The sequence below is a fragment of the Pelodiscus sinensis genome, chromosome 24 (genome assembly GCF_049634645.1).
Source record: "Pelodiscus sinensis isolate JC-2024 chromosome 24, ASM4963464v1, whole genome shotgun sequence".
Classification (NCBI taxonomy): Eukaryota; Metazoa; Chordata; order Testudines; family Trionychidae; genus Pelodiscus; species Pelodiscus sinensis.
This window is the reverse complement of record NC_134734.1, coordinates 8,423,106-8,443,935: the sequence shown is the minus strand read 5'-3', so window position 1 is coordinate 8,443,935 and position 20,830 is coordinate 8,423,106. Positions and strand designations below refer to the sequence as shown.

Here is a 20,830-nt window from a genome sequence, read left to right as displayed (position 1 = left end):
CCACCCAGCCTCACACACCTCATGTATTGGGCAGCTTTTAACTCCTTTGCACCCACTGGCGAGCAGTCAGTCACAGCCTGGCCTGTGAATCACAAACAGGCTGGACGATGCCTGCGGGTTAAATATGTGCCTTTATTAGCTAGAGCAGACAGAAGGGAAGTGAAATTGCTGACAGTCTTTGGCTGTCAGAGGTCACTGTCCTGCACAACACCAGCTGGGACCAGGCAGCACCAAATCCACTCTGTATTTGCCTCTGCCAGCTTCTGCTTTGCTTTGGTGAAATGTAGAGAGTGCACGACACTGGGTCTGAGTTGGTGGGGCCTGGGGCGAATTAGTGTGGAGCATGGGGGAGGCCTCCCAGAGCCTGAAAACTGCATCAAAGCCCAGTGATGAAACTGATACAAGCTCCTGCCTTCCTCACAAGCCTGCAGCAGAGTCAGGGAGGGGTTGCAGTAGTCCTAGGGCAGGCACGGGTGGAAGTGAGGAGGCTGGAGGACTCCCAACTGCCACTTCTGTGTGTGTTGCATCCCCATTTATTACTTCTTTTTCATCTCTGCAGGCAAGCTTTGCAGCCTGGAATGGTCCTGAGGCTAGGGGATGGGCAGGTTCCCAGGTCATTGTGAGACAGGATTGGTGTGTGATGGCCCGAGGCTGGCACCTGAGAGGCCCAGGTTAGGGAGGCAGGGGAGACAGGAAAGTGAGCTGGGACCAGGTGTGGCATGGTCTGCAGTAGGAGCAATACGCAGAGGATGAAATCCACAGGGCCCATCTACACTAGCTCAGCAGGTATTGTAACCATGTCTGGACCCCACCCAATCTGACAAGAGCTAATGCCAGAGAGCTGTATGTCCCCAGAATCTCCCTGCTCTGGAGGGGACAGCCTTGAAGATGAGTTGCAATTGCCTCTGGGGTGGGATGTAGGGTTGTTCATACAGGGACTCCTCGCCCAGTGCCAAGATGCCCCTGTGTCAGGCAGGGCTGCTGTTTATACAGGGACCCCCTCACCCAGTGCTGAGATGTCTGTTTCTGGGGTGGGGCAGCTGTTACTGAAATGAATCCATGTCTGGGGTGGAGCGACTGTTCATACAGGGGCCCCTTGCACAGTGCCAAGATACGGCTGTGTCTGGGTTGAGGTGGCTGTTCATAAAGGATCCCTTCACCTGGTGCCAAGATGCATTTGTGTCTGGGGCAGGACAGCTGTTTATACGAGGATCTGTAATAACCTGGGTCTAACATCTGGGGTTGGTAGTGGGGTATCTGTGTCCCCATTGCTCTGTGCTTTTCTTAATTCTAACCCTCCTCCCTTGGGCCTCTCCTGGGCTCCCTGTTGGACACGGAGCTGGGGTGGGGTGGGGGCCTTCCCTAGCACCAGCAACCTCAGGGATGGCCAAGCCCAGGCCTGAAGCGGCACCTTGCAGCTGTGTGGGTCAGGGCCATTGTAACTTCACCACAGTACATGTGGTCATGGGGCATGGCCCCCCAGACCGGGAGCCTTGGCCCCGGGTTAGGGCAAGGGAGCTCCCTGTGGACATCTGCCTGGCCAGCATGGCTACCTCCATGTGCTGTCAGTGACTGCAGCAGGAGGGGGAAAAGGCTGGGTGAGGTAAGGCAAGGTGGGGTCCTGGCTATAGGTCTGGCAGCTGGGGGAAGGGGTTGTCGGGCACCTGGTTGAAATGTCCCATGAGGAAAATGCCAAGGGTTCCAATGGTGAAGAGCAGCAGGGCAGCCCAGAAGCAGAGTTTGTCAATCACCTTCCCGATCAGCACCCAGTTCTCCATCTCCTGGGGCAGAGAGAGGGGTGTCAGCATGCCGGCACTCACAGTGCAGGGATGCAGGTCGCCTGGGTTCTCTCCCTGGCCCTGGGAGAGTAGGACCAGGGGGAGCTGGAAGCCAGGACTCCTGGGTTCTCTCCCCAGCTCTGGGAGTGAGTAGAGCAGGGGGGCTGGAGCCAGGACTCTGGGATTCTTGGCTGGGGGATTAGAGTAGGAGTCAGGCTAGGAGAGAGACCCAGGGATTTCCCCTCCAGTAGGCTGCAGTGTGGGGCTGGCTGATATGGGACTCACAGCACTGCTGGCGTTCTGCTCCCTGGTGGTCTCTGTGATGAAGTTGCAGGCCTCCACACACTCCCGGATCTCAGGGGCCGCACTGGCCAGGTTCTTGTACAAGGTGCTTGTGATGCCCACGTCCACCCCATCTGCAGAGGGAGAGGCGGGGTGGAGTTAGGAACCCAGGTATCCTGGCTGCCGGGGCAGGTGGTGATGGGGGGGGGGGGGGAGTATTTCTCACCACAAGTGGGGCTGCGGTGGAGGCCATGCCGCTGGCCCTGGTGCTCAAAGACGAGCTCGCTGCGTGGCTTCTTCAGGATGTACTCCTCAGCCTTGAGCATGATGGCGAAGGAGCTACGCCGCCGGGTGGGAGGCGCAGCCCAGGGATCCCCCGAGGGCTCCAGCGCTGAGCCTAGGTACCGTGGCAGGACCTCTAGGAGCACCTGGGGGGAGAGGTGGATGTCCAGGCTCAGCCCTTGATCCTGTGCCTGCGCTCTGCCACCACCTTGCTGGTCCCTGCCCCTAGTGTAGGCTCACTGCCCCCCTCCTCCAAGCTCCACTGGCTTCCCCTTTCCACTCCCAGGTTTGGTCTGTCCCTTGTACCTCCTGTCTGCATCTCTCCTTTCCCCTCCAAGAGCAGTGCCCCCACCTGCTTCTCCCCTCCCCATCCAAGTGTGGTGCCCCTCAGCCCCTGTGCCTCCTTCTCCCTCCAAAAGTGGCACTGATTCCCTATTGCTCCAGCCCTCCAGAAACATCCTCCTTGGTCTTCCCGTGGAGCTTTGCCCCTAACTCCCCCCACCCTGTACCTGGCAGCCTCTCCATCTTTCCAGCCCCTCCACTGCACAGCCCTCCAGCCCCACTCCCCACTGCTGCTCCTAGCCACTTCCCCAGCTCTTACATGTTTGAGCTGCTCAGACATGCAGTGAGTGTTGGGGGTTCGTAAAGACACGTTGAGCACAATGACGCAATTCATCACGATCAGCGTCGCCACCCCCATGACGAACATCAGGTACCTGCCCGGGAGAAAACCCAGAAGTCTTGGCTCCGAGCTCCCCTGCTCTGACCGACCAGCCCCCCTGCCCCCTTCCAGAGCTGCGGAAAAAACCCAGAAGTCCTGGCTCCCAGCCCCCCTGCTCTGATCCACCAGCCCCCAAGCCCCTCCCACAGCCAGGCAGAGAACCCAGGAGTCCTGGCCCCCAGGCTCTCCAAGTGATCTATCACCCATCACCCATCACTGTCAGTAAGATGATTAGGGGGACCCACTGCATGGAGTTGCCTCTTTGCCCATCTGGCTAGTAGCGACTGAGGGACCTATTCTCTGTGGCTGCATCTAGATTGCCATGATTTTTTGGAAATGCTTTTAACGGAAAAGTTTTCCGTTAAAAGCATTTTTGGAACAGAGTGTCTAGATTGGCACGGACACTTTTCCACAAAAGCACTTTTTGTGGAAAAGCGTCCATGCCAGATGTGCTTTTCCGCAAAAAAGCCCCAATTGCCATTTTCGTGATCGGGGCTTTTTTGCGGAAAACAAATCTGAGCTGTCTACACTGGCCCTTTTGCGCAAAAGGACTTTTGCCTGAACGGGAGCAGCATAGTATTTCCGCAAGAAGCACTGATTTCTTACAGTAGGAAGTCAGTGCTTTTGCGGAAATTCAAGCGGCCAGTGTAGACAGCTGGCAAGTTTTTCCGGAAAAGCGGCTGATTTTCCGGAAAAACTGGCCAGTCTAGACACAGCCTGTGACTGTAGCCAATCCGTTTTTGAACCCAGTTATATTTTTTACCTTTATAACATCCCTTGGCAGGGAGTTAGAATCATAGACTTACAGAGTCCCACCCCCTGCCCAAAGCAAGACCAACACCAACTAAATCATCCCAGCCAGGGCTTTGTCAAGCTAGGATTTTAAAACCTCTAGGGATGGAGATTCCACCCCCTCCCTAGGGAACCCATCCCAGTGCTCCACCACCCTCCTAGGGAATAGTTTTTCCTAATATCCAACCTAGACCTCCCCCACTGCAGCTTGAGACCATTGCTCCTTGTTCTGCCATCTGCCATAACTGAGAACAGCCTTTCTCCATCCTCTTTGGAACTCCCCTGTCAAATCCCCCCTCACTCTTCTCTTCTGGAGACTAAGCCCAAATCCCTCAGCTCTCCTCATAGATCATATGCTCCAGCCCCCTCATCATCTTTGTTGCCCTCTGCTGGACCCTCTCCAATGCATCCACATCCTTTCTGTAATGGGGGCCGCAGGATTGGAACCAATACTCCAGCTGTGGCCTCACCAGTGCCAAATAAAGGGGATTAATCAAATCCCTATATCTGCTGACAATGCTCCTACGAATGCACTCCACTATGCCATTAGTTTTCTGGCTACAAGGGTGCCTTGTTGATTCATATCCAGCTTCTCATCCACTAATCCCCAGGTTCTTTTCTGCTGAATGGCTGCTTAGCTGGTTGGTCCCCAGCCTGTAACAATGCTTGAGATTCTTCCATCCCAAGTTCAGGACTCTGCACTTGTCCTTGTTGAACTTCATCAGATTTATTTTGGCTCAATCCTCTAATATGTCTAGGTCACGTATCTACCTCACCCCCTAGCTTAGTATCATCTGTGAACTTGTTGAGGGAGTTCCACAGGCTGACTGTGTGTGTGTGATAAAGTGGGGATTATATTCACTCTGTTTGCTTAGTTACATTGCATGTGATTTCTACTGCCTATAGTAACCCTGTGTGTATGTGCCTCAGTTTCCCTGGGCACTGCACCAATATCTAGCTGATGAGAATTTCGGTGTGGCAGCCTCCCCCACGTACACAATGGCTGATGCTTTCTGTAACCTGAGCCTGGGAGGGCTGTGTGTAACCAGGTGACACCTTTTGCAGGCCAAAGGCTGGAGGTGGGGGCTGACTGCAAGACTGAGACAGACTGCTGGTTGTGTGAAGGAGTTTTGTTGGCTTGGGGTGCAGAGATGGGGGGCAGAGTCCTTGGCTCTGAGCCCCCTCTCTCCAGGATGGACAGTGCTGGCTGCTTCTGGTTCCTGTGCTGACAAGTCTGCTCCACACTGTATCCCTGTCAACTAATAAACCTTCTCTTCTACCTGAGAGTCACGTCTGGTTGCACATGGAGGTGCAGGGCCTGGTGACTCCCCACCCTCAGTGACAGCATGATAGGAAGAAATATTTTTTCTGGTTTGTTTTAAACCTGCTGTCAATTCATGGGCATGTCAATTCATTGGGTGACCCTAGTTCTTGTGTAAAGTGAAGATGCAAATAACACTCCCTTATTCACTGTCTTCACACCAGTCAGGATTGCATGGACTTCTTGTCATGTTTCCAAGTCCCAGTGTTATTAAGCTCTCCTCACACTGCTTTTCCAGACATCTCATCATTTTTGTTGCCCGTCTCTGATCTTTCCATTGATCTTTTGTGAGATGGGACAACCACATCTACAAGTGGGATCAAGGTGTGGGCATCTTATGGACTTCTAGAGAGGTCATGTGAGATTTGCTTTCTTATTTTCTACCCCTTTCCTAATGGTTCCTAATATTGGTAGCCTTTTCAACTTGCACCACATTGAGCAGATGCTTGGAGAGAATTAGCTGTGGTGACTCCAAGATCTTTTTCTTCAACAGTAACAGCTAATTTAGCTGTTCTCATTTGCACTCCTCACCAATGTGTCTAGTTGGGACAGTGGTTTCCAATGGGCATTACTTTGCATTTATCAGCATTGAATGTCATCTGCCGTTGTGTGGCCCAGTTTTGCAGGGTCCCTTTGTAGCTCTCCACTGTCTGCTTTGGACTTCACTACCCTGAGTCATTTGGAATCGCTTGCAAATTTTGCCACCTCCCTGTTTACCCCTTTTTCCAACTCATTTCTGAAATGTGTCAAAGGTCCCAATACAGACACCTGTGGGACAGCTCCAGTCTGGAAACTAGGGTACATGCCACAGTTAGTGGCTCTGCAGTTTCATGTCTAGTTCCTTCAGGGCTCCTGGGTGATCCCATCTGGGCCTGGCAGCCCCACTGATTGCTCTGTGGGCTGCCTGCTTCTGATGGTGCAGTTAGCGTTTGTGTCTTTTGCTAGCTGCTCCTCAAAAGTCTTCTTTGGCCTGCCTCATTCTGCTTCTATGCTCCATGTGCCAGAAGCTTTTCTGTTTTCCTCAGCTGGACTTGACGTCCAGTTTTGAAGAGATGCCGTTTTGTCTCTCTTCCAGCGTGGCTGGGTTTTGGTCCTGTAGGTTTGAGAGCCTCTATTATGGTGTTTTAAAAAAAATTCTATTCAGCTTGCAGGCGTTTCAGTCTTGGGACTGTTTCTTTTAATTTCCATTTAATTGTCCACTTTGAAGCTAAATGCTTCTCTATGGGGCTCCTATGGTGTTTCCTCCTCCTCACAAGGGTGTTGGATTCAATTCATTATGGTCACTGTTCCCAAGTGGTGCGGCTGCCTTGTATTCACCTTGGGCACCAGACACTATGTGCCATATAGGACTGAACAAAGAATTGCCTCTCCTCTCGCGGACAAGTCTGCAGTCCCTTAGAATCTTCCCATTATTGTTGGGTTTTCTCCTCAGCCACGTCCTGGGCAGGGAGTGGAGAATAAGGCAGGCAGGAGGAATTTACTATGCACTTTGGGAATCTCCTGCCAGAGAGATTCTGTGGCACTGCTAGATTCAATTCAGGTTTTTACAGTATTCGACTCTCTGCTTCCTTTCACTTTTAGTGCCCTGTCCTACTGCCACTGTGAACCTGAGCGCTCATTCCTATGTATTTGGTACAGGCCCCCCAGCACTCTGCTCTGACCCACAAGCCCCCAATCCCCTCCCAGATCTGAGAGAACCCAGGAGTCCTGGCTCCCAGCCCCCTGCTCTAACCCACTAGCCCCCACTCCGCTCCCAGAGCCGGGAAGAGATCCCTGGAGTGCTGGTTCCCTGGAGTGCTGGGCAGCAGGGTGCAGGGGTCACTCACTTGCCAATGAGGGGGACGCTGAGCGAAGTCTCTGGGATTTTCTGGGCGATGAGGAAGAGGAAAACAGTCTGAGCCAGCAGCACGGAGATGGACAGAGTGCATTTCTGGCCGCCAGCTGCAGGGGGCAAACAACAGGGGTGACATGGGGTAGTTTGGTGGTTCTCTTGCACCCTGGTAGGCCTTCTCCTGCCCAGAGTATGCTGCTTTTTGACCTGGGGATTCATGTGCCTATCCTGGGCTTCTTGTGTTAGCAAAGATGTCATGCCTGGCAGGGTGGGGTTTCCCATGGCTAGGCAGGGTTTTCCATGACTGAACTGGATTTCCTATGACCAAAGTGGGTTTGCTGTGGCCACCGTGGGTTTGCTGTGGCCACAGTGGGTTTGCCATGGCAGACAGGTGTCCCTGTGGCCAGAGCAGGTTTGCCATGGTTGGGGTGGGTTTGCTGTGGCTGGGCAGGTGTCCCCATGGCTGGAGTGGGTTTTCTGTGGCTGGACAGGTGTTCCCATGCCCAGAGCACATTTGCCCTTTGTGGGAGGTGTGCCTGAGGCAGGAGCAGGTTTGCTGTGGCCAGAAGATGTCCCCGTGGTCAAGCGGGTTTGCCATGGCCAGCAGATGTCTCTGTGGCCAGAGCATGTGGGCAGTGGGTGTCGCCATGGCCAGAGTGTGTGGGTGGTGGGCGTCCCTGTGGCCAGAGTGTGTGGGCGATGGGTGTACCTGTGGCCAGAGTGTGTTTGCTGTGGCCAGTGGGCATTCCCGTGGCCAGAGTGTGTGGGCAGTGGGCGTCCCTGTGGCCACAGCATGTGGGCAGTGGGTGTTCCCATGGCCAGAGCATGTGGGTGGTGGGCAACCCTGTAGCCAGAGCGTGTGGGCGGTGGGTGACCCCATGGCTACCAGCTGCAGGGGGCTGCGGCTGGCAGGTGCTCACCTTGCGCAGGCAGGAAGTAAACTAGCACGACGAGGGAGGAGATGAGCACGCAGGGCACGATGATGTTGATGATGTAGAAGAGGGGCTTGCGCTGGATGATGAGTGAGAAGCGAATCTCCTGGAAGCCGAGTGCTTCCCGGCCCAACTCCGGGTGCAGCACCCTCCGGGCCGGCCGGTGCCGGATGGCCCACTCCCCGTTCTCTGTAGTGCAACAGGGTCATGGGGGCAGGGCCCCTGCCAGACATCTCCTGCCTTTTGGAGGAGACCTATGGGGGGGCCCTGCCCCCTGCCCGGCTCCAAACCCACCATGTCCCAGGCCCCTCGTACCTGTGAAAGCTTCTGGGTCTATATCGATTTCATCGAAGGGCCGCGCTGTCTCCTCATTGATTGAAAGCTGCAGATTGACTTCGTTCGCACTGTACGTCTGGGATCTGTGGTCACATGGGGGTCAGAAGTGGGCACTCTCCCCTTAGGGTCAGTCCTGGTGCCTGGGGAGGAGGGGTCCCTGTGTGGCCTCCCTGCCCCAGAGGTGGCTGCGTCTCAGCACCAGGCGAGGGGTCCCTGTGTAACCAGCTGCCACGCCCCAGAGGTGGCCGCATCTCACTTACTGGAAGACAAGGGAGCAGTTCTGCCAGTCGAAGGGGAAGTAGGTGACCTCGATGGCACAGGTACTGCGGTAGATGGCGGGGGGCAGCCAGTACATGGCTCCCCCAGGGTATACCAGCACATTAGCATAGTAGGCGATCTCAAACTGTCCATCAATGCTGGGTGGGGAGGGAAGATGGAGTTAGAAAGGGGGGGGGCTCAGCTCCCTGCTTTAAAATCCCTACAGCCCAGCCTGGAAAGTGACATCCCTATGCCCTAAAAATGAGACAAGCAGCCACTGGACGCAATACACCAGCTTGAGCATGCACCGCGCTGAGTGGAGTGGAAGAATTGCTTTATGCGTCTTGCTTGTGACACTCCGGCTACTACAGCCTGGAATTAGGTTTGCTTTGTTTGCACCAATGTCATACACTGTTGACTCTATTTAGCTCGTGATTCACTGTGCATGACCCCAGACCCCATTCCACAGTGCTCCTTCCTGGCTGTCACTTCCTATTCTGTATGTGTGAAACTGATTGTTCCTGCCTAAGTGGAGTCCTTCGCATTTGTCCTTATTGAATTTTATCCTGCTTACTTCCAGCCATGTCTCTGCTTTGTCCAGATCATTTTGAATTTTCATCCAATCCCCCCACCCCAGCATGACCGAGACCCATTGGTCCTGCTCTCCGAGGGGCCTTTTCAACTGTTTGTGCTCCCACCTTATAGTAGGTTTGTCTTGTCCAATGTATCTCAAACTGGGGTGTGTAGACCCCTGGGGGTCCACAAGGGAACTCCAAGGGGTTCATGGACCCCTCGAATCAGCTCCTCCCCCCCAGTGCCTCGGGGGGCTAAGGCAGGCCTCCCAAAAGCCAAGTCCCTGCAACCACTAGGCACATGATTGGTCAGAGAGGCTCTGCAAGCTGTCCCCATCCGAATGTTGTCTCCAGAGCTCCCATTGGCTGGAAACTGTGACCCATGGGCGCTGTGGGGGCGGAGCCTCATTGGCCACTCATGAACCTAGGGGCTGCAGGCATCTGGTGGCCACTTCTTGGTAGCTGTGGTAAGTGCTTCTGGCAAACCATATCGCTCATCACAGGCCTCACCCCAGAGCCTGTGCCCCCAGCCAGATCCCGCATCCTCCCCTGCACCCTAACCCAGTCTACAGCCCCGCCTGCCCCCTCATTCCCAGCCTCGCTCTACAGCCCACATCCCCACCTGCACCCCTCCACACCTCAACTCCCTGTCCCAGCCTGGCAAAAGAGAGGGTGAGAGAAGTGAGTGACAGCAAGAAGGGGGATGGAACAAGGGGGGGGGGGGGGCTGAGAAGGGGCAGGGCAGAGAGGTCCCTGAAAAAAATTAACTCAAAACGCAGACCCTTGGATGGGTAAAGTCTGAGACCCGCAGGCCTAGTCTCTGCCTCCTCCATTTGCTTATGAAAAGGTCACATGAGCCAGCGTCAAAAGCCTTCCTGGAGCCCAGCCATGTCACGTGGTCTGCCTCTGCCCAGCCTCTTGGCTTGTTACTCAGCCACAGAAGGTGATTCCCCTTTGTACAGCTGGGCGCTAGATTTGCCCTTCTCTTCCTCTGGGATCTCTCCCAGCCTCCACCGCGCCTTGCAGAGCACCACAGAGGGCTCCCGTCTTTGCAGCGCACCTGGCTGTGTTTTGCCAGGCCCTGTCCACTTGGCTATGTAAAATGTCACCTGCTCTGGGCCCATTGCAGCCTCAGGCCTGACCCTGTTTGCATGGCTGGCTGCAGTGCCTGGTCACTGCTCGCTTCTTTGGGCTGCAAACCCAAACGAAAGGGCAATTCTCACACAGCTGCAGTTTTTGTTATTGGCTGGGTGAGCAGCGGCCGCCCTGCCTTTGCCCTGCCTCTTGCTGCTGCTGCAGCTGTCAGATGTTTCCTTGTTACCTGGCAGCTCCTCCTGGGCCTTTCGACTTTTGTCCCTACGCGCTTTGGAGTGTGTAGAGCAAAGCCAAGGGGGCTGCAGCAGCTGGGCAGGCGTTTGGGGGCAGAGGTGCTTAGAGGGGGCCAGTTCTCAGCTCCCTGTGGGCTGTGCTGGGCACCTGGGACACGGACTGAGCGTGAACCATTGGGTTGCGGCGTGATGGCCAGGCAGCCAGCGAGGGCAGGCGGTGAATAAGGGTCTGTAGCCCATGGGCTGCGGCCACACAGAGAAATCGGTGCTTTACGGTCGGGTGGTGGGAAATCATCCACTGAACTTCATAAAAGAAACAGAAACGTTTCCGCCCCGTCAGGCCCTTCTGCAAACAGTGGCCCCGGCCAAACGTGGCCAGAGCCGCCCCTGAGCAACGTGTGCAACGGGCGGTGTTGCGGGGAGACCTGCTGCAACGGCTACCTGCTCGCTCAGCTACCTGGGAGTCACAGCTAACCGATGGATTCAAGGAAGTTTTTGGCTTGGATGCCTGAGCGCATTTACATGACAGCAAAACCGCTCCACTTCCAGCACCTTCCCCGTGCAGCAGCCAGGGCAGCCTGCTTGTTGGAAGTCCCAAGGGGCCCAAGCAGGGCTGGGCTCACAGCCTACGGCTCCTGGCTTGCAAGGTGGTGGGGGTTGTACTCTGGTCATCACTGTATTCGCTCGGCTGTTGTATTCACTGTGTGCATAGTTGTGTGTGATTCTACTGTCCTGTGCTGTTCTGTAGTAATGCTGTGTGTGTGCCTCAGTTTCCCTGGGCAATGGAACACTTCCTGGAGGAGGAGAAGGCTGGGCATGACTCACTGTGGAAGAATGTTCAGTCTCTCAGGTCCTGAGGACCAGGTGACAGCAGATAACACCTTGTCCTGGAATCTGAAGGGGGGGGGGGGAGAGAGGAGGCTGCCTGGAGGGCTGGGATTAGTTGCTGGGGGTGTGAGTTTAGTTTTTCAGCTGGCACAGGGAGAAGGGAATCTGGCTGGCTTGGGGGGGCTGGGCTGTAGGGCCCACCTTACCCCACGATGGATTGTACTGAATGTTCCTGGGTCCTGTGCCAACAAGTCTGCGCTACGCTGGGTCCCTGTGAACCAATAAACCTTCTGTTCGACTTGCTGCCTGAGTCTGGCTGTGAATGGGGCTGCAGGGCCCGGTGACACACCTATTGATAGCATCGAAGTGAGAGCGATGCCAGCCGGCCAGAGGAGGGATACCGGGCTGAGTCCATGGGAGCAGCTGTGTCTATGCGCCCCCAGCCCCATTCACACTCTGGGTTCTGGTTTCACTAGGGTCTAGGTTGGGGGAACAGGCCGGGGATCCACTTGTTCACAGCCTCTCCACAGCATCGCATCCGATTTGAAGCCTCACAACCAGCCCCACAGTGGGGCCCAGAGCGAGCAAGAGATGGGCCAGGTTCCCAGGAGGGAAGAGGTAGGAAAAAGCCCCTAGGCAGGGAAGCCCTGTCCTGCCAGCCCTAGGCTGTAAATCTACACCCCAAACCCATCCCGCAGGGTCCATGCATCCTGCTATTCACACTCCAGACCTGCCCCATGGTCCCTGAGTTCTGCTAACCCAGCACCACTCAAAACCCTGCTAGCTCTAACTCCCCCAGTCTCCCATGGTACCCAGAACCCCAAGATGCCCCTCCCCCACGGCAGCTCTCCCCCCACTGGCATGTTGAGTCTCACTTGTTCTCCAAGACAATGTCGGGCAGCCAGACCATGTCGGAGGGGACTCGCAGTGAGCGGATCCCTTCAAACTCACTCTTGCTGTAATTCAGACGATAGTCCACCCATTCCTGGGGGCACAGACAGGAGGTGAGGTAGGGGACCCTCTTGCCCTGCCAGCACATAGCTGAGTGTGGGGAGCCAGCTGGGGCTGCGGTTGGGAGTGAGGGATGCCAGCAGGGCTGGGGGCAGGGCAGGGCTGGCAGGGACTGTGGATCAGGAATGAGGGGCACCGGCAGGGTGGGCAGGGGAGGTCCTCAGGGCAAGGTCACAGGGTCACTCCCTGGGACAGGTGAGTTAATGAGGGGGGAGGAAGACCAGCTGGGTGCAAGGACTCCTGGGTTCTCTCAGCCTCAGGAGGGCACTGGGGTGTGGTGGGGGTGGGACAGGAGACCTCGAATTGGGGAGGGGGGGGTCTGTTACTCACAATCTTTATCCAAACATTGGTGGTCAGAGTCTCCTCCTTCTCATTCTGCAACAAGACAGGGCATCAGTGTGACTGTGGGGGCTGCAGGTCAGGGGTGAGGGGCACTAGCCAAGGGGTGCGTGGGACCACAGGGGCTGCGGATTGGCAATCAGGAACACTGGCTGGGTCCACATGTGGGGCTCCACAGACCACATGTCAGGAGGGGCACCAGCCGGGTCACACATTGGGCACCAGAGCTGAGTTCAGGAGCAAGGGACCCTGGGCCATGGGTCGGGAGTGAAGGGCCTGGGGCTGCAAGGGGCTCTGGGCTGCAGGCTGGGAGTGAGGGGCTCAGGGCCACGGGTCGGGAGTGTGGGGCCTGGGCTGTGGGTCAGGAGTGAGGGGCCCAGGGCTGCAGGTCGGGAGTGAGGGGCCCAGGGCTGCGAGGGCTCTGGGCTGCGGGTCGGGAGTGAGGGGCCCAGGGCTGCGAGGGGCTCTGGGCCGTGGGTCGGGAGTGAGGGGCACAGGGCTGCGAGGGGTCCAGGGCCGTGGGTCAGGAGTGAGGGGCTGCGAGGGGCTCTGGGCCGTGGGTCAGGAGTGAGGGGCTCGGGGCTGCAAGGGGTTCGGGGCTGCAGGTTGAGAGTGAAGGTGTCTCACCAGGGAGATGAGGTTGGTCAGCGTGAGCATTAGCTGCACGTCCACGATGTCGTCAGGATGCCGGACGGGCCGCGTGTTCTTGTCATAGTTGGCAAAGAGTTTCTCATAGAGCTGCAACTCCTCGTTCCTGCCTGGGGCCCCTTGTGGGGCAGGCAGGGGTCAGGCCCATGTGTTGTGGGTGCAGCCACCCCCAAACCGACTGTTCCATGCTCCCCTCCAGTCCGTTTACCTTCCAATTCTCCGCCTCTTCCCACCCTCCTCAGCAGCCCCCAAATGCAGCCTGGCTCCATTGGTCGCCAGAGATCCCAGGCTTCCTCCCCGCAACTTACCACCAAGAGCCACGCCAAGCAGGGCCCAGACCAGCACACAGGGCCCCCACATCGTGGCTGAGGCCTTTCCCAGCTGGGGCTGATTAAATAGGGGCAAGTTATTTTGAGCAGCTTCCGGGGTGGGCCGGACACCGGATCTCCCCCCCCTCCACCACTGTGGAGTCACTTTCACTCACCCCCTCCTGCTCCCTGCACCTGTTCCCAACCCATCCCAGGGCCTGACAGGCCCAAGCACTTTAGAGAGAAAGCCAGACCCACAAGCCTCACTCCCCTCCCAGAGCTGAGAGAGAACCCAGGAGTCCTGGCTCCCAGCCCCCTGTGCTGACTTACCTGGTGTCCTCCCAGAGCTTTAAGGCCACAGGTGCTGAAATGCAGCCACCTCTGGGGTGACCATTGACAGGTGCATAAAGTCCAAGGCCAGATGGCACTATCGGGACCATCTCATCTGACCCCGGCAGGAGAGCTGACCCCGCCCCCCGATCATTCCCACAGCAGACCTGGCAGGAACCCAGCTGGTCTTGAGTCACCAATTGTCACCAATGAAGACTTCATCATGACTCTGGGGACAGCCCCCCGCCTCCCCAGGCCTTTTCAGCTGAGGCTCTTTTCTGATTTAACCCCCCCCTGCTGGAATTGTGGGTGCCAGAACTGGGCACAGGATCCCAGCGGCAGTCACAGCAGTGCCTAATGCAGCAGTAAAATCACCACTCTGCCCCAACACGAGATTCCCCCTCATGCAGCCCAGGATCCCCAGCATCGTGCCAGGAGCTCCTGCCTGGGTCTGGCCCATCAACCACCTGCCCCCCAGGTGAGTTTCAGAGTCGCTGCTCCCCAGAAGAGTCCTCCATTGCCTACTGTCCACCTCATGTGCTTCGTATACGCTGGCATTTAGCCACCTTCAAATCTATTGGCGTATGATGCACATGGCTCTGAGCTGGTGCCCTGGCCCCGCATTTCCCACTCCCCTAAGGTTTGGGTCATCTGCAAATTTATTGCGGTCAGTTTGTTTTCTTGCAGATCACTGCTAAAGACATTAACTAGCATAGTGCCCAGCCCTACAGGACCCCCCAGAAAGTGACCCACTCACTGATGGGTCCCTGTTTCCAGGTGCATTTCAGAGCTCTCAGTTCACCAGTGTTTCAGTTTGTTTTGTACGGGCCATGTGACTTGTACAGCACGCTAGTGTTTTAATGACAATGTTGTGTGGTACCAAGCCAAGCGCTTCACAGAAGTCCTAGTCTACTACATCAATACAATCACTCACACACTCAGGTTTGACGGGCACTATTTGCCACAATCCCATGCTGATTTGCATGAAGCACTTTCCCTCCTTTCATTCTTTATTAAACAAGGCCTCCAATATCTTCCCAATGAGTCTATAAATACTCAAGTCAGCCCATTTGCCCCTTTCAAACATTGGTCCAATGTTAGGTTTCTGCCGGACTTCCAGAAATTTCCCAGAGCTCCATAATGTACTGAAAAGGAACATGAATGATCTAGTGGGTTCTCTTGGGTTCAAGTAATCAAGTGGTTATCTTTCGAAAGGCAATGGGGGGAGGGTATGTTTTACTGGTGGAAGAGACAAACTTTCACAGCCCATCTTCAGGGCTGGCAAGGGACTCCACCTCCCCACCAATGCAAGACAGAGATTAGTTTGCTTAGGCAGCTAACACATCTCAAGGGGCAATTCACAATGCAGTGGTCCGATAACATCCCTCCAGTCATGGGAGTAGGGGTGGATTGGGATGTTCCTAGAATCACACGATCATTAATGAGTTACAGCCCAGACTCTGTGGAAGAAATCGTTGCCAACCCCCCCCACCAGACCAGCTCCTACTAACTCAAAGCAGGGCCAGCCCCTGCCAGAACATCAGGTGGGAAATCTGTAGCCATATCTTTGCTGCTGTATGGCTCAGTGCACAGGTCCTACACCTGCGTGAGATACCCCCTTCATGGCCCTGGGAGACACCTCTAGGATGTATGGCTCAGCACAGCAGTTTTTCCTTACCCCATGACTGGGAGTGTTAATGGGCCACTTCCCCTCACATGGTCCCCTGGCTTGTCCATGTTCCTGATAGGATACACTTCCTTAACACTGCCTGCCAGCCACCCAGTTCCCACTCCCACCTTCAGCTTCCCTCATCAATGTTCTATGGCTCCTGCCTGCGACTTCCAGCCAGTGCACATGAAGCACAGCTTTACAGTCTTCAATGGGAGGTTGGCTTTTTGAGCCATGAGGAAAAGGTCTGGGAGAAATCCCCTGTTGACACCACCGCTGGTCTGCAGAAATCTCAGGTCACCAGCCGGTTTCCAGCCTGGAGTGTAGGTGGGACAGGGCTGGAGGGTGCCATGGCTGGACAGAACAGGAAGGAGGCAGTAGGACAGTAAGTCCTTCAAAGGAGACAGAGTTCACTTAAGCTCCTGCCACTGCAACACCTGCTGGCAGGGATAATGTAGGCCCTAGGGCTCCATTTCCGTAGTGTGCCCCAGCTCTCTGACCTGGACCGCACCATGCCTGTCCCACCCTGCCTGCCCGAGAGGAACCAAGATGAAGCAGCAGCCATGCGTAGGGACTCAGCAGGGTGCTGCCAACACCATGCAGGGAGGCCAGCACCGCCCGCAGAGGTGGAGCGGCTGGGGATGCTGCCCTGGCCGCCCCGGAGGCACAAATAACTCCTGGCCAGGAGGGGAAAGTCAGAGAATTTGTTTTTTTATTAACAGATGAAATTTCAAGGCCACGGCGCAGGGGATGGGGGACCAGTCTGCAGGGGTGGGGGCTTGATAGACAGATGCAAGCAACGTACAGAGGAAACTGAATACCGGGGGTCCCCACAAACTCCATAACATCCCCCCCACACTCCTGATGGCTCTTGGGGCCCCAGGCAGGACCCCTCCGCTGTACATGGCACAAAGGAGGATCGAGATGCTGTCCCTGTGCCTCCCTGCTGTTTAACCCTTGCAGTGATGCTGCAGCCAGGCTTCCATGGGGCTGGATGGGAGCTGGAGCCATACGCCCTGATCCCTGCCCCCTTGAGCCAATGAGTCCCCACCCTGAGGCCAACTCTTCTGGGTCAGTTAGAAAATAACCCCAAATCCGCCTGGGGAGCTCTCTGGCCCCCCATGAGCGTAGTGAGGGCTTTAAAGTGCTTCATTAATGAATCATTGTTACAAAATAAAATAATTAAAGCAAAATATACACAGAGCCTGCAGGGGCCTTGTCGCTCCCCGCTCGGTGCCCCCCCATACATTCACCCTGCCCAGACACCTGTGGTGGGTGGCCCCTGTCTGCTGGGCCCAGGAGCTGCAGTGCAGACAACACAAGGGGATGAGTTCTGGGGTGCACAAGGCAGTCAAAGGGGTGCTTTGGGGGATTCCCTACCACCACCACAGCGCTTACACATGTGGCTGAAAGTGCCCTGGACCCCAAGCCCAGCCCCGACCCTACCTGTAAGCAAAGCGAAATTGGCACAAAGCTATGGGTTTATGCCCCCAGCTACTCTGAGTCCCCTCCATGAGGTTGGGGTGGGGGAAAAGGTGCAGCACCCCACACCTACAGCACTGGGGGATCCCCCCAGCCTGGGCCTGCAGCCACCTTCCTTGTGTTTCACAGGGGAGCTTGCCCTTCACCCCACGTACACCTGGAATCGTTAGGAAGCTGCAGAGAAGCAGCCACCTCTGGGGCAGGGCTGTTGGTTACACAAGGCCCCCTCGCAGCTATAAACAGAGTGAGTCACATGGAGCCAAGGGAAGGGGAAAGTGAAGCAGGGGGAGTTCACTCAGTCTGTCAGTCATGGGGAGGGAGGGGGAACACTGTCGTGATGGAAATCCCCCCCAAAGCAGCATCAAACATAGGTGGGGAAGAAGGTGGTCAAGGCATCGGTTCTGCTGATTGGTCCGTCCTGATCCTCAGTGGCTGTGGGGCGGAGTCTCCGGCACATGGATCCAGTGTCTAGGCTGGCCTGGCCCCGCCCCTCCAGAGGCAGCACCAGACATGCGGGCGGGACCTTACCAGTTCATGATGCAGTTTCTGTTGAGTGTCATGAAGTAAACCTGGCTGCTGCCCCCGGAGCGGACGGAGGCAAAGAAAACCTGAAGGGGAGCAGAGCAGAAGGTCTGGGCTGGGGCGGGTGGTTACACTGGGACCCCTCGCCTGGTGCTGAGATGCAGCCACTTCTGGGGAGGGGCACAGCAACTCTAACATCCTTGCTGCAGGGACACTGGGGTCTGAATTAGCAATGTGGAGAATGCCCCCACCCGGTCCGTCTAGCACAGCACCCCCAGCACCCACCTTGTCATTGCGCTCGCAGAGGAACTTGAGCCGCTGGGCCCGCTTGTGCATGAACACGCCGTCCAGGTGGCCGGTTTCCACGGAGCGGATCTCAATGGCCTTCTCACCCCAGCCCATGATCTGGTTGGAGCAGATGTACGCTGGGGGAAGGGACGAGAGTCAAGGGAGGGGCCCCCCTGGACCAGGTGTGTGGCTCCCAGGCCCCCTGCTCTAACCCACCAGCCCCCGCTTCCCTGGGAGAGAACCCACGAGCAGTGTTCCCTCTAAGCCTTGAGCCTCTGGCTGGGGGCAGACGGGGAGGGGCTGATTAATCACCTGGGAAGCTGGGCTGCCACGCAGTTTAGAGGGACACTGCCCAGGAGTCCTGGCTCCCAGCCCCCCTGATCTAACTCCCCAGCCCTCATTCCCCTGCCCACCACAGGGAGGACCCAGAGGTCTGAGCTGCCACCCCTCGGGAAAGACCCAGCCATCCAGGCTCACCCACAGAGGTGGGCATCTCCCCCCACTGCAGCACCACGTCCTTGATGATGCGCCCATAGGTGTTCACGTAGACGCCCTCGTCCTCATAGCAGAGCAGCATCTCCACGCCCTCTGTGTGGGGCAGGAAGATGATGGCGTGGGGCGTGATGTGGGTCTGGATCTGTCGGTACAGGGCAAAGGTCAGGAGGCAAAGGGCAGCCCCTGCGGAACAGCCCAACTCCCACAAGAGCTCTGGGTGTGCCGTCCCAATGCCTGGCCCCCTCCCGAGGGCTGGCTCCCTGCAGGCTGCAGCCAGGCCCTACTCACATGCACGGGGATGTAGATGTCGTAGTTGTTTCCCGAGTCCACATCAATGGCATGGAACCCGGCGCATGACCCATAAATGACCTTTAACCTCTGACCCTCCTCCACTGTCAGCTCCACCAGCAGAGGGCGGTGTGGCAAGTCTGCGAAGGACTGAAATCGGGGGGGGAGGAGAGTCAATGCTGAGAGCCCCCCAAAACCTGTCAGCCTCCTGCTCCTACCACTGCACCCCACGTCCCCCCCGGAGCCAGGGAGAGAAGCCAGGTATCCCGGCTCCCCGCCCCCCCATCAAACCCACCAGCCCCCACATCCCTCCTGGAGCCAGGGAGAGAAACCAGGTATCCTGGCTCCCCATCCCCCCATCAAACCCACCAGCCCCCACGTCCCCCCCGGAGCCAGGGAGAGAAGCCAGGTATCCTGGCTCCCCATCCCCCCATCAAACCCACCAGCCCCCACGTCCCCCCCGGAGCCAGGGAGAGAAGCCAGGTATCCCGGCTCCCAGCCCTCCCGTCACGAGTCCTGGCTCCCAGCCCCTGCTCTAAACCACCAGTCCCCACTTCCCTCCTGGAGCTAGGGAGAGAAACCAGGAGTCCTGGCTCCCAGCTCCCACAGGTACCTTGAAGGCCATGAACTTGTGGTAGGGTTTGGGAGCCCAGGCGTAGACCTCGACCGAGTTCTTGAGGGCGATTACCAGGAACTTGATGCGCTCGTACTTTACTGCCGAGAGGGAAGGGCCACAGTGAGCCCAGTCCAGTGCCCATCCGTGAGGTGAGGGTGGCAAGGCTGGGAGGTTGGGGAAGGCAGCCATGCTGCTGGGGGGACTGGAGACACGGCTGCTCTGGAAAGGCTGGTCTCTTTCCCAGGCAGTACAGGGGCTCAAGGCCTGGGAACAGAGTCGGGGGCTGCACTGTTGGCAGGAGGCCAGGGGTTGTGTGGCCGGGAGGGACATGGCCAGGCCATGAGGTGGCAGCGTGAGGCACTCTCTTACACACATGGTCAGGGCTGGACGAACGGCGTCGAAAACTGCTCGCCAGCCCCCTACTGCACATGCGCAAGAGCTGCATTGCGCATGCGTGCGCCGCGAAGAACGGGCCGTGCGGCTGAAATCTATTCGCCACGGGTGAGTAGACTGTATTGTTTGTCGAGCCCTGCACATGGTAGTGGGGGTTGCCCATGAGGCGGGAGGGGCATGGATGTGCCAGGCCAAGTTCAAGAGGACTCTCTTACCCACACAGTAGTGAGGTTTGGCTGGTGGGGGGGGAGCAGGGGTTGAGGTGCATGACCTGGGCCTTTAGTCAGCAGTACTAGTGTGTGCCCATGGGGCTGTGGCCTGGGCTCTTACCCACACGGTAGTGCACGCAGCCCTCCATGTCACCCACGGTGGTCCAACCCTGCTTCTTCTCCACCTCGGGGTCGTTGTGCAGGATCTTGTTGCGCAGCCAGGACAGGTAATAGACGCGCAACTTGTTCCTCTTTCCTGCGCGAGATGGGTCTGAGCTGCGGCGTGGGCAAGGGGGGGCCAAGGAAAAGCTGGCTGTGGGGAGCTGGGGGCTACAGGGCACGGGGACGAGTTACAGGCAGTGCAGGGATGGAGCTTACCCAAGATGGTAGTGAGCAAGTTGAACCCTGGGGGCCAGTGGGGTGCAGGGAAGTATGTTGGGGGGCTGTGGGACAGGCCATGGGATGGGTGGGCCCTTATCTGAGATGGAGGTGAGCAGGTTGAGCCCCAGGGGACTGTGGGGTGCAGGGGACAGGCTGAGGTGCAGGAGTTCAGGCTGGGGCACGGGGGCGGGGGAGAAGGGGGTGGCATGGGGCAGGCCAAGATAGAGGGGAGCAGGTTGAGCCCCAGGGGACTGTAGGATGTGGGGGGAGCAGGGCTGTGGGGCAGGCCGTGGGGCAGGCCTTACCCGAGATGGTGGTTAACAGGTTGAGGCCCTCCAGCACATCCATCTGCTGGAAGCGGCGCCGGCTGATCAGCCCGTAGACCTTGCCTTGCCCGCTGCGGTCCAGCAGCAGCAGCCCGCTCTCCGTGCCCACCAACAGGTTCACGCCTAGGTGGGGGCAGGAGTGAGAGGTGGCGGGCCCCGGCCAGCCTGAGACCCCCCTCCCTTCCACATCTTAGGACCTCCCCTGCCACCCCTGAGACCACACCCCCTTGCCGGGACCCCCTGCGAGAGGGCCCCCCCCGGAGC

General features: G+C 57.3%; 2 protein-coding genes across 15 annotated transcripts in view; both read right to left on the bottom strand.

Annotated features, from left to right (window-relative positions):
• Nucleotides 1-112: 112 nt before the first annotated feature.
• On the bottom strand, nucleotides 113-16,124 carry CHRNE (cholinergic receptor nicotinic epsilon subunit). Of its 6 annotated transcripts, none has more exons than XM_075908063.1 (13): nucleotides 13,898-16,124; nucleotides 13,239-13,378; nucleotides 12,603-12,647; nucleotides 12,137-12,246; nucleotides 8,536-8,691; nucleotides 8,255-8,358; nucleotides 7,928-8,128; nucleotides 7,003-7,117; nucleotides 2,944-3,058; nucleotides 2,287-2,488; nucleotides 2,064-2,194; nucleotides 1,665-1,781; nucleotides 113-724 (listed from the first exon to the last, which is right to left on the bottom strand). In XM_075908063.1, the coding sequence occupies exons 2-13, from the start codon at nucleotides 13,266-13,268 to the stop codon at nucleotides 548-550; spliced, it is 1,503 nt and encodes a 500-aa protein (XP_075764178.1). In that variant the 5' UTR covers nucleotides 13,269-13,378; nucleotides 13,898-16,124; the 3' UTR covers nucleotides 113-547. The 6 variants fall into 6 exon arrangements, with proteins under 6 accessions (XP_075764178.1, XP_075764176.1, XP_075764175.1 ...); XM_075908061.1 differs by lacking the exon at nucleotides 13,898-16,124 and adding an exon at nucleotides 13,568-13,843 and having other exon boundaries at nucleotides 13,239-13,369; XM_075908060.1 differs by lacking the exon at nucleotides 13,898-16,124 and adding an exon at nucleotides 13,568-13,841.
• A 137-nt stretch (nucleotides 16,125-16,261) lies between these two features.
• Nucleotides 16,262-20,830, bottom strand: part of MINK1 (misshapen like kinase 1) — an 80,931-nt gene continuing 76,362 nt past the window's right edge. For all 9 annotated transcript variants that reach the window (XM_075908049.1, XM_075908051.1, XM_075908052.1 and 6 more), the window contains 7 exons: nucleotides 20,546-20,689; nucleotides 19,981-20,115; nucleotides 19,255-19,355; nucleotides 18,642-18,791; nucleotides 18,336-18,495; nucleotides 17,856-17,995; nucleotides 16,262-17,656 (listed from right to left, as the gene is read on the bottom strand). In XM_075908049.1, coding sequence (XP_075764164.1) covers nucleotides 17,573-17,656; nucleotides 17,856-17,995; nucleotides 18,336-18,495; nucleotides 18,642-18,791; nucleotides 19,255-19,355; nucleotides 19,981-20,115; nucleotides 20,546-20,689 — 914 coding nt within the window. In that variant the 3' untranslated portion in view covers nucleotides 16,262-17,572. The remainder of the gene's footprint in view (nucleotides 17,657-17,855; nucleotides 17,996-18,335; nucleotides 18,496-18,641; nucleotides 18,792-19,254; nucleotides 19,356-19,980; nucleotides 20,116-20,545; nucleotides 20,690-20,830) is intronic.